The sequence below is a fragment of the Pteropus alecto genome, unplaced genomic scaffold, assembly GCF_000325575.1.
Source record: "Pteropus alecto unplaced genomic scaffold, ASM32557v1 scaffold10, whole genome shotgun sequence".
NCBI lineage: Eukaryota > Metazoa > Chordata > Mammalia > Chiroptera > Pteropodidae > Pteropus > Pteropus alecto.
Genome location: NW_006431210.1, coordinates 6,182,630 through 6,194,825, shown reverse-complemented (window position 1 = coordinate 6,194,825; position 12,196 = coordinate 6,182,630). Strand labels below are relative to the sequence as shown.

The following is a 12,196-nucleotide window of genomic DNA, read 5'->3' as shown; positions in this document are numbered from 1 at the left end:
CCTGGACCCCCTTTGCCATGGCACCAACAATTGCCAGGATCCGTGTTTGTGGGAACACACCGAGCATCCCTCTTGTGCCTGACGTTAGGAAGAATATGAAGAAGCCCTTCCAGCCTGTTTCCGTGACATCTCTAAAGGATGGGGGAGCAAAAGAGGGCTGAGTGTTAGGGGAGTGACGGCAATGGAGAGAGAGAGGGGCTGTTGTTTTAGCCCAGATGAGCAGAGAAGAAAATTGCTCAGAACAGTCTTGTTCACGCAGCTGAGTTGGCACTGACGACACCGCTGCAGCTACTTCCGATCTCTTCGATATCGTTTCCCCCGATTTGTCATTTGTGTACAAATGAAAAGAAATTGTTCCCAGCATAAGCCATCGTGCATTTGCTTGATGGCAGTTGTAGCCTTCCTATTTTTCCCTTTTCGGCTTTTTCATGTAATCACAGGGATTCCTGTCTGACTTTGTCTTTTTCCAAATGCAGGTGGTGCTTCCCACGTTTATTCTGGAGAAGCGATCTTTGCTGGAGATGTATGCAGACTTTATGGCACACCCAGACCTGCTGCTGGCCATCACTGCGGGAGCCACACCAGAGGAGAGAGTCATTTGCTTCGTGGAGTATTATCTCACAGCTTTCCATGAGGGCCGCAAGGGGGCCTTGGCCAAGAAGCCCTACAACCCCATCATTGGCGAGACGTTTCACTGCTCCTGGGAAGTTCCCAAGGACAGTGTCAAGCCAAAGAGGACTGCTCCCCACTCTCCTCACAGCCATAATCACGATCACCCTTCAGAAAGCTACAAACTAAGGTTTGTGGCTGAGCAAGTGTCCCATCACCCACCTATCTCCTGCTTCTACTGTGAGTGCAAGGAGAAGAGACTGTGCGTCAACACTCACGTATGGACCAAAAGCAAGTTCATGGGCATGTCCGTGGGGGTCTCTATGATAGGAGAAGGTAAGCCATATATGTTTGATGGAGTTTGACGCTTACACAGTGATGTTTCTGAACCTGATAGGTGACTGATGATTTTGTGTGTGGAGTTCTTTGTTTTTGTTTTGTTTTGGAATCGGGGGTGGGCGGGTGGGTAGGAAGGTGGGATGGGTTTTGTTATTTTAAGGCCAGGTCTTGGTGATTTCCCTGTGGCGCCAAGGTGATGGACCAGATGGGATGCAGCTATTTGCCTAACCTGCTGCCCACCTGGATCTTCACATGCTGTGCATGTGTGTGAGCTCCTTTACACCTGCATTATTTTCAGCTTTGCATGAATATTAGAGTTGGCTCCAAATCCGTGTAACACATTTTTATTCATTCTCACTGGTTTTCTGGCTCACAAACAATGAGGATAATAATGCTGCCTATATAAAGTCTGCTCTTAAAATTCCCAAGGCAAATCTCTAGACTTAGTGCTATGGATTCTGAAGCAAGAACACAGTGTAATCACACCACTTATGGATTACATGCTTCTATTTTAGCCAATAGCTGTGAATGAAGTTGATTTATTATTTGAAGAAACCTATAATAATCCTTAAATTCAAGCTTCGGTATTAGTCTTTTAACTTCTTTTGAGTCAGAAATCCCTTTGAGACTCTAAGGTTATAGATTCAGTTCTCAGAAGAAAAGTCCCACGCAAAGTGTGGCTTTCCGTTTCAGGAAGTGCATGGCTCCTTGGAAGCCCTTCCAAAACCCCAGGAGTTAAGAACACCTCTCGTTCACTTAGCACATTTTTATTGAGCCCCGACTAGATGCCAGACATTGTCTTAAGAGCTATGGATACTTGTATGAACAAAACAGATCAAAAAAATCACTGTCCTCGTGAAGCTTCTATTCTACGAGGGAAGTAGAATTATGTTTGTTGTGTTGGAAGGTAAGTGCAATGGAGGAAAGGAAAAGCAGGGAAGAACCCCGGGAGTAGTGGGGAGAGGGCAGTGGGGCATTAGGATGGGATGGGATAGCAGCCGGGGAGGACTCACTGAAAAGGTGACATTGGAGCACAGACCCAGAGTGGGTGGTAAAAGACAAGCCTCTTTTGGTGACCAGGGGTAGCATGTGCACCGCAGAAAGAACAAGGCGCAGGCCCTGGCATGTTGATGGAAGACAGGATGCTCATGTGGCTGGAACAGGGTGAACGAGGCAGGGATTGGTAAAGATGGAGTTGGAGAGGTGACTGTGGCCAGATCACATAAGGCCTCGGGGGCCATTGCTAGGGGTGTTGGCTTTTATACTAAATGATCTGTGAAGCCATTGAGGGTTTTGAGAAGAAGAATATCATGATCTGACTTATCATTTAGGAAGATTGTTCCAGTTTCTTACTGAAAATAGACCTTAAGAGGGATAAAGCTGGAGGCAAGGAGACCAGTCAGGAGATCATGATGATAATCCAGGCAAGAGATGATGGTCACGTAGACAAGCGTGGAAATGGTGGAAGTGGTAAAACGTGGTAAGAGTCTGAATGTAGTCTGAGGTAGAGGGAGCCAAGAGGATCTCCCTGTGTGTTGGTTGTGGGGTATGAGAGAAAGGTGATGCCAGGGCTTTTGAGCTGAGCTGCTTGAAGGATGGAATAGCCATAAACTGAGATAGGGAAGACAAAAGGCTGAGGGAGGGAGAACTGGTTTAGGGCGTGAGTATAGGGGCTCAGATAGGTTGTGTTATGGAGTAGACATTCAAGCACAGTGCTTGAGTAGACAGTTATATATACGGGCTGGAGTTCTGAGGGGAGGTCCCGGCTGAGGTAAAAACTTGTAATTTAAGGCCTGGAGACTGACGAAGTTGCTGGGTGAGCACGGATCCCCACAGCCCTCCAGCATTAAGGGGTCCAAAGGAGGAGGAGCACCAGTCAGGAGACTGAGGGGGAGGGGCCGGAAGAGTAGATGGGATGGGAGAATGGGTTTCCCGCAAGCTAAGTGAGGAAAAGATTTCAGGGAGGAGAGGGGAGAGATCAACTGAGTCAAATGACGCTGATCGGCTCTTGGTAGAGGAGAACTGAGAAATGACCATTGGGTTTTGGACTGTGAAGGTCATTAGTGACTTTGACAAGAGCTGTCAGTGGAATGGTGCTCATGAAAATCTGATCAAAATACATGAGGGGCATATTCCAAGACCCCTGGTGGATACCCGAAACCGCTGATAGTACCAAACCCTATATATACTGTTTTGTTTTATTTTTTCCTAATACATATATACCTACGACAAGGTTAAACTGCTCTCATGCTTTGGGTTAACCTGATAACTGAGATGGCTGCTAAATGGCGAATGAGTGGGTAGGGGATACAGCGTGGATACACTGGACAAAGGGATGTATCATGTCCTGGGTGGGACTGAGCAGGACAGTGTGAGCCTTCATCATGCTGCTCAGAACGGCCTATAATTTAAAACTCGTGAATTGTTTATTTCTGAAATTTTTTATTAAATATTTTCAGACCACAGTTGACCGTGGGTAACCAAAACCGCGGAAAGTGAGACCGTGAATGGGGGGGCCATGGTAGGTCCGAGAGAGAATGGGAGGACGGGAATTGGAGACACTTAAGTAAAGACGACTCTTTCTTATTTGTCATTTAGGTACCGTTGTACTGTTTAGGGAAAAACCTACTCTTCTTCCACTTCTCTGTTCTGTCTCTGAGCTGTAGGTTCACCCTCGGAGATGCTTATCCTCCATGTGTAGATAAGACAGCAACTCCAGAAACGTACAGAGGAGCCCAGCATCAGTGTCGAGCCTTCACGGGGTCTTCCATGCACACAGACTCAGTGTTCAGGCAGCGGACGCTACACTGATCGAAACTTTCTCTCAGGGTCAATAAATTCACCAAAGTACAATTCATCAATTTGTGAAGGTGGCCAGGGCTCATCTGTCACCAGGATGACCCTGGGCCACCGAGTTCCATGATTCAGATGGGGGTGGGTCGTATGTGTCTAAAGAAGGATGAACACGTTCCTCTTAAACCACACCAATAACGAATATCATTTTCTCCCTACATGCTCTTTTGTGGGAGTGTGACATGACATTGCAGTCATTTTCCAATCAGGAAAATCTCAATACTAAAAGATTAGTTCGTCTAGCTTTGACTGCTATTCTAAAAGGGACAGTAGTGTCAGAGTGGTTTTTCTTCTTAAGGAGGAGTTGTCACCAAGGACACCAGGACCATGGACTGTTGTAGCTGAAAGAGGGTTTATCTATCTCACAAGCCCCCCAGGACTTCCCGTGGTGCCGTGGAGAATCCCGGGGCTCAGGCCATGAGATGGCGAGGGGGTGGGCAATGGGGCTTCTGCTGCCTCCCAGCTGGAGCATCTCTGCCCTTACCGTTTATGTTTACCTGTCGGACTTCCCTGTAGACTTCATTTCCAGAGGGTTTTAGTTGCTTCAAGACGCTTAGCAGACCTCTGATGAGTCCAGCTGCCCCTCACTTTACAGAAGAGTAGCAGGAGGGAAGCAGCTTGCCCAAGGGCACATGTGTCACACCTGACAACATTCATCCGCCCCTAAGCAGGGATTCTTGACATTAGACGAATATCTGGAAATTTTCGAGAAAGGTAAAAATTTGTAAATCTGTTTCTCGTGATTCAGGGAATTTCTCAGTCAGAGAACCTCAAGTCTCTTTCTAGCCTCTGTGATGCTTGCTTCTCTCACCAAACAATACTAATTCCCCGAGCCCTGCCCGCAGCCTTCCACCGGCAGGGGTGGGCTCTGGTGAGGAGGCGTGTGTGTAGGATATTGCCAGTGTGACTATGTTTTAATGCTAGCTCTCCCCTCCCAGCCCATTTGCTCATCCCTCCCCTCGATTCTCTGTGCCCTCATCCACGCTGTTAGCCTTCCACTTAAGCCACACCTTCCATCCACGAGGCCAGCAGAATCCATGGCCTCCGTCCATCTCTTCGGGAACTTCACTTGAGAGTGGTGGGGTCCCCTGAGGTGAGCTGACATTTTCAGTTATTGGCAGTTGTTGAGTGTCTGTGTCTGCATAGCATAGGCCTCTGATGTCCCAGGGTCTTAGCTCCCCTGTTCCCGACACACCGTGAGTAGGGCCCGGGGCCTTTTATTCCCTGTACAACTCTGGGCTCGCTGGGGGATGCAGACAAAGCTCTTAATGCAGTGGGTGGGAGACCATCCAACTCACTCTCCCCAGGGCCTTAGCTGCAGCCATTCCTGAAGCAGAATTAGAATTTGCTGCTCGCACTTTTTCTACTTGCTTGAAAATTCCTTAGAACTCCTCAGAGTAGAAGTGTTGACACCAGGAAGAAAATTGAGGAGAGAGACTCTGGAAGGCCCCTGCCTGGATGTAGCCCTTCCTGGCCGGCCAGCCAGCATGTTTCTGCTGTGGGCACACCTGGGAGGGGCCTCTGGCTCATTCTGGGGAGGCCTTAGGTTTGCCTGAGTCTTTTCAGACGCTGCTCCCCGTTTCTTTCTTATTAATTAAATGTACACTCTATAACACACATCGATCTTATTTTTCCACACAAAATACTTGTAAGAATCCCCACACTTCAAAAGATTTTGGTCTCTGCGTTCAGAGCTCCTTTGGACGGCCAGGTGTGGGAGGCAGGACGTTTTTCTGTTCCTTCCTTACTCCCTGCGTGGATCTAGCACATTCCATGAATTTGTCGATTGTGTTTGAAGTAATGTTTTTTTTTTTTTTTCCAGCCTCTCATTTTAAAATTTAGATTTTAGATGGATCCCCTTGAAATTTTGTACATAAATACATGAGCTTATCTTTAAATTATTGCCTTAGGCAATGTAATGTTTTTTTTTTTTTTTCCCAGCCTCTCATTTTAAAATTTAGATTTTAGATGGATCCCCTTGAAATTTTGTACATAAATACATGAGCTTATCTTTAAATTATTGCCTTAGGCTGTGGCATATTTGCCTATAATAAAATGCCATTATGAAGTGCTTGCTTATGCCTTGAAATCACTTAGTTTGCAGTTCAGAGACTGCCTGTCTTCGCTCCCTGCCCCTACCCCCCAGTTCCTCAGCTCTGACACTGAAAGCCCCTAATTGAGACAGTGTTCAGTCTCCCCCATCAGCTATGTCCATGAGGAAGCAAAGGCTCCTCTAACTCATCACCCCCACACTTCTGGGGAGCTGAGGCCCATTCAGTTGTTCTTGCCACCTACCTCCCCCTAAAACACCAGAACTAGTGCCCAGTAAATGGCACAGCCTCTTAATTGAGTCTGCGGGGAAAGGCAATTAGTTCTAGCAAGAGCAGTTACATGATTGCTCGGTGCTGAGGAATGTGGATGCTGTCAGTGCCTGCAGACCAATTCCCCGAGTTACTTCAGAGTAAATGTGCCTTCAGAATATTTTGGTTCCTCGGGTTGAGATCGGGTATGAAATTATTCTAAATTTATCAAATTGAAAATCTTAATGCTTGGCTTTATGTTTATCGATAAATCAGGTTGTGGGATTTAAAATGAGTCTCTCCCAGCCCAAAGACTAACCTCAACATGGAAGGATTAATTATTTGGCATTTTTCAACTTCTCTCAGCTTTTAGGCTAATGAAAAAAAAAAAAAAAGAAGCTTTCCTTTGTGATCCCATCTGTAGGTCTAGTTTTAGTACAGTCTTCTATTCCTATTAGGAGCAGGTATTTTTTTAATGCAACTTTGAAAAAAAAAAAGTTGAAAAGGCATAATTATAGGTGATTTAATGTGTGAGCGCACTTTTGTGGGTTTCCGTAAAGAGCTGAAGGGGTGCGATCTCGCCAGCACCTTCAGATCAGCTTAGCCCCGGGTTCGCTGACTTCTGGAGCCTTGAGGGCAGTTTCGCCTCGGTTTGGAAGAGGTTTCTCTAAAGACGAAGGGCAGGACGATGCCTCCCACCTATGTCTCCATCCCCCTTGTGTGTAACGCACCACCAGACTGATTTCCTCTTTATCCCCAAATGGAAATTCACTGTTAGGAATTCACCCATCCAGAGAGCAGCTTTAGGAGTAAGGAGTGGTTAGGATAGAAAACCTTCGGGATTCTGGCGGGACATCAGGCTTCGTGCTTGGAGCTGAGTTTTCGAATCACCTTCCCATTCTTACCTCAGCCTTATGCAGCACAGGTACCATTATCCTGGGTCATAGATGAGGAAACTGAGGCAGAGAGAGGTTAAAATCACCGGTGACAGAGGACTTGGAATGATCTTCTAAGATCTCATCCAGACCTTTAAAAAATATGCTGTAAAGAAAATAGCAGTTGTGTAGCCCTACTCAGCGTGTGGAGCTCGTGGCTGTGTGTATGGTCCTGTTCTGAAGAGAGAGGCTGTGAATGGGTGGGAGTCCCCAGTACTCCCAGTTAAGAACCAGAAGGGCTGACCACAAGACATGGACACCCCAGACATCAGGGGCGAGGTTGTGCTATTGGGGAGACACATTGGCTACCTGGAAGGATTTTCCTACCAAGTAGTCCATCAGCACGGAGGGCAAAGAGAGGCGGGGGCGCCTTCTTCTCTTGAAGGCCAGGTGGCTGGCATCCTCCTCCGCAGGGGCCGGGGGCCTCTGCCATCTGCCACATGAGACTGAGAATGTGGCTGGCATTCAAGGAACCAGGCGGCTTGTGAGTAGAACTGGGGCAGGGAGAGACATCCGAGGCGACCTCTCGCTTTTCAACTTTCACTTCTGGTTCTTCTTGACTGTTGGTCTCATCTCTGTGATCGGCGTTAAAGCTACAATAATTTTTCATCTACTTTGGGCTGTCTTTTCAAGCAACCTACTTCAGGGATGTCAGATACACAGGAAACAAAAAATATACCAGACCTGGCCATTCTCCAAGGGTCCTAATCAGAAACTATAAAGAGTGAGACACACCACAGTCCAATTCTCCTCGCAGACACAGTGGTGCTCTCTTATGGGCACGGGTAGGACAGGTCCTCATTGGTCATCGGGGGCAGTTCTGTTCTCGGAGACATGGGGCAGGGGTGGCGTGAGTGTCAGAGTGAGAGTGTTAGGTGGCCTGGGGCTTTGCTTTTAGGAAGATGGGTTAATTCAATTATAAGAGCTATGGTAAGTTGGAGAAGTGGCAAGCAGTCAGTCTACTCTGATGTTTATTATATTCAGGGTAGTGGAGTCATGCTATTTGTGTGTTTATGTTACATATATTCAATTACATTCTTGGTCAGAGAGAGAAAGACTTAAGTGCTGCTGTGATACCTGCCCTCCCCATCCTGCCCACATGATTGCGATGACCCACACATCTGTTTGTCCTTGGTAGTCTCAGCTTCTGCATGTGCCCATCTGTGTAACTTCCTTCCACACTGGAAATGACCAAGACCCCTAAACACATGAGCATGTCGTGTGAAGTTTTCAGGCCAGTCATCTGTTTCTGTGAGTTGGGAGAACTGACTTTCGTGGACTTAACTGAGATTGCTGGTCCTAGACAGACTGTAGTATGTGGGTGGGTGCAGGAATTTTCAAGGGTAAATTGAATTATAGTTGAATGCATATTCATATTGACTCTAGAAATCAGCATTCATGACAACATGTAGTCTCATCTCTCCTCAGATCTCCTGGCAAGCTCATCAGTACTAAAAGACACACACACACACACACACACACACACACAGAACCTCTCTCTACTAGGCAAATTCTAGTTCTGAATTAGTTGTTTGTCTAGCCTAAGAGAAATACTAACCAGCCAAATTACTTGAGTTAGTTTCCTCATCTTTATTTAAAAATGATGATAATTATTGCCACATAGAGTAGTTGTGAAGCTTAAAGGAAATAATGCTTATGAAGCCCCCATGAAGGCCTGGCAGCCAGAAAGTGCCACAGGTGGGCACCGTTGACCCCATTCCTCACTCTGTCCAGTGGAGGAACTGGAAGCCCAAGGAGGGGACACTGCTAGCCACTTCTGGTCGCATATGTCTACTCAAAGGATGGACCTCTCCTTCCTGAGGCTCACAGTGCCACTGATAATCACCAGGCTCAGAATGAGCTGCATTAGAGCTTTGTATGGGGAGCTAAGCCCCAGTGCTGGAATCGGATGCTGAGAAGGTGCCTTATATAGATGAAACTTAGCCCAGAGTGCCGGTTTTCAGGGCCTCTGCCAGCCTGTATGGGCCTCTCTGTGGAAAGCGAAACGCTGCCTGTCAACACAAAGGCCGCCCTGTGGTGCCCAAGCACACAAGCCAAAGCAAGGGCTGCATTTCAGCCTTTGCTGGGCACCTGAGTGCAACTCACAGACTAGACAGCGGCTCTGGAGATTTTTGTGTTTGGGGGGTTGTCATTTCAGCTTTTGAGACTTCGATGAAAACTGGCTCTTTTCCCTAGAAAAATAGAGAAACTCACATAATTTTGCATTGTTTGAAGAGGATTAGATCTCTCCAAGCCTAATGCTTGGGTCCTAGGATGGAGAACCCCTGATCCAGGGATGGGTGGACTGTGAGTGTTGAGCTCCAGAACATGGCAGATGTCCTCCTGGGTTGCTGGCAGCAGCTGTGCCATCTGATCTCTCGAACTTCATGAGATCCATTGAAGTTGTCTCTGTTGCTCTCAGGATGAAGACAAAACTCTTTAACATCCAGTTTTGAAAGGTCTGGCCTCCCCGCGACCTGGCCAGCCTACACGCTGCCTCTGTTTCTGCTTGTGGGCCCCTTTCTCAGCCCCTTCATGCTCACCAGGCTCCTTCCCACCACATGGCCTTTGCTCTTCCCTTCTTTTTCCTCCCCGTTCACCTACTCAGCTCTTATCCACCTCAAATGTCCCCTCCTCAGAGAAACCTCCCTTCCAGGTCAATGCCTGGTTGGAGGTCTCCATGGCACTGGTGGCATGTCTCCCTCGGGCCTTCATTGCAGTTACAGTTTTGTGTTTGCTGGGTGATTAATTAATGTCCACCTTTCTGTCTCCCTGAGGGCAGACAGTCTTGTTTGCCGTTGTGTTCTCAGCGACTGGAACATTGCAGGGTACACAGTAAATAAATAACATGGAGAGTGAGCGGCCGGCCTTTGCACAGGGGGTTGACTTGATGCCCTTTGCAGGAGGCTGTTTGGTTTCTCATCTTTGTCTTTCGACCCCCAACCGCCCCCTTCCGGTGTCTACGTGCCTAACTCTTCTCTCCTCTGCCCCCGGAGGTGTGCTGAGGCTCCTGGAACATGGGGAAGAGTACGTGTTCACCCTGCCTAGTGCCTACGCTCGCTCGATTCTCACCATCCCCTGGGTGGAGCTTGGAGGAAAAGTGAGCATCAGCTGTGCCAAGACTGGATACTCGGCAACAGTTATATTCCACACGAAGCCTTTCTACGGAGGGAAAGTCCACAGGTAGGGAGCGGCCAGGGAGGCTCCACCTTGTCTTATCACGATGTCCTGAGTTTCTTTTTTACCATCAAAAATTGGGTTCCAGCCGTGGGATTAGTTGAAAATCAAGATAAAGTTGTTAACATCTTTTTCTAAAGAGCTGCTTCTCCCCCTCTCTCCTGATGTGGCAGTTCTTTTGAACCCTCTCCCATATAAATTCACAGTGAAATCCTTTGGCAATGTATTATTGGCAAAACACACACTAGAGAATAAGAGGCACTTCCGTTTGTTACAATAAACTCTCCTTTCTGAGGCTGCAGTCCGTTTCTTGTTCTGAAGCAGTTTGACCTGTGAACTTGGACGCTGCTCGAGAGTTCCCCACTTCATGTTAAGTTGGCCCCATTAAATGTCCTGAATCCCAAAGCTATGAGATCAGGACCATTTCTTTACTTTAGAGACTGGGGAAGCTCAACCCTAAGAAATTGAAGGCGAGGTCTGCTGTTTGCAGGAGCACAGAATGGATTTGATTGCTCCAGTTTGCAGCAGATCACTCTATAAACAAGCTCCCATTGTTGCCCTTTTTCTTGGAAAGTATTCTTTCTGAATCATGTTCACGTAAGGATGTCGGAGTGTCGCCTGGGAAAGTGGACACCCTCCACGGCCGTTTTGGAACCAGACACACCGACTGACAAGCTGATCGTGTGCCCTTCTCCCCATTTCCACACCCCTTTGTACCAAGCTGGTAGCTTGACGTCAGCTGTGGTAGGGCCCCACAGAAATTGGCAAATGCTACCGATCAGGTGTTTTCCCTCCCAAAGAGCCAGTTGTTAAACCTTTACCGGCATTCCACTAACGCCCTGCTACGGGGTGCTGCCTGGAAGGTTCCTGAAGCGTCTGAGAGCCTTTGTTCTGGATTTCCACCCCAATGATAACACCTTACGTAACCTTTACATGCTATCAAAACTTAGAAATTAATATTGCTACATTACTGTTAACTAATTACAGACTTTATTCAGCTCTCACCAGTTTTTCCACCGATACTTTATCCATTCAAAGATATAAGATCACATTTTAAGAGCTAGTCTTTGAGTAAAATGGCCAAGCACAATCCCTCTTCCTTAACCTCCCCACCTCCTAAAAAATCTCTAAATATGAGTCTATTTTTTGAAGTCAGTCTCTACATTTTGATAATCTTGAAAAGGCTGTTCATTTGATTCATTCATTCATTCATTCATTCAGGGTCACTGCAGAAGTGAAGCACAACCCAACCAACACCATTGTTTGTAAAGCCCACGGAGAGTGGAACGGCACCTTAGAATTCACCTACAACAACGGAGAAACCAAAGTCATCGACACGACCACGTTGCCTGTGTGCCCCAAGAAGATCAGACCGCTGGAGAAGCAGGGGCCCATGGAGTCCAGGTGGGGTGCAGGCTGTTTCTCTCCCGTTTAGTTGTCTCAGCGTTTGGCCCAAGGGACAGAGGGGAGGCCTTGGGAAGTTCAGCTAATAGAAATGAGCCAGGAGTCATGTTCTTCTGACTCATTGAGATACTTGAATTTTCCACTGTACATCATTTAGGAGTAGATCTTTTGTAGATTTCAGTGTTCTTATTCTGTACTTACAGGGTAGAATGTGAAGATAGTCTGTAGCCGACTTTTAATGCCTGTCCTCAAAGAATTTGTCAACTCAAGTGGTCTGTTGCATAATAAATAAATACAGAGAGTTGCTAATAATCAAAGAACCGTGCAGTAAAGCAATGAGATACTTTTTTTTCTTACCTAATTAGCAACATAATTAAAAAAAAAATTCAGTGCTGGCAAGGGCATGATCAAATGGACACTCTGTACCCTGTGCTTACAGTAGGATGTGTGTGGTTTAGCTGCATGGATCAGTAGCTGTAAACTTATGAATTAATTTTAATCTCGTATTCCGCTTCTGGGAATCAAAGGAAAAATTCTTAAATTCAGAAAAAGTTTTAAACATAAAATTGAATATTTTTC

At 46.8% G+C, this 12,196-nt stretch overlaps 1 protein-coding gene across 1 annotated transcript in view; it reads left to right on the top strand.

The window, feature by feature from the left end:
- The window catches only part of OSBPL10 (oxysterol binding protein like 10), a 245,363-nt gene that overhangs the window by 225,890 nt on the left and 7,277 nt on the right, over nt 1-12,196 (top strand). The window contains exons 9-11 of the mRNA XM_025039191.1: nt 477-945; nt 10,033-10,219; nt 11,435-11,617. Coding sequence (XP_024894959.1) covers nt 477-945; nt 10,033-10,219; nt 11,435-11,617 — 839 coding nt within the window. The remainder of the gene's footprint in view (nt 1-476; nt 946-10,032; nt 10,220-11,434; nt 11,618-12,196) is intronic.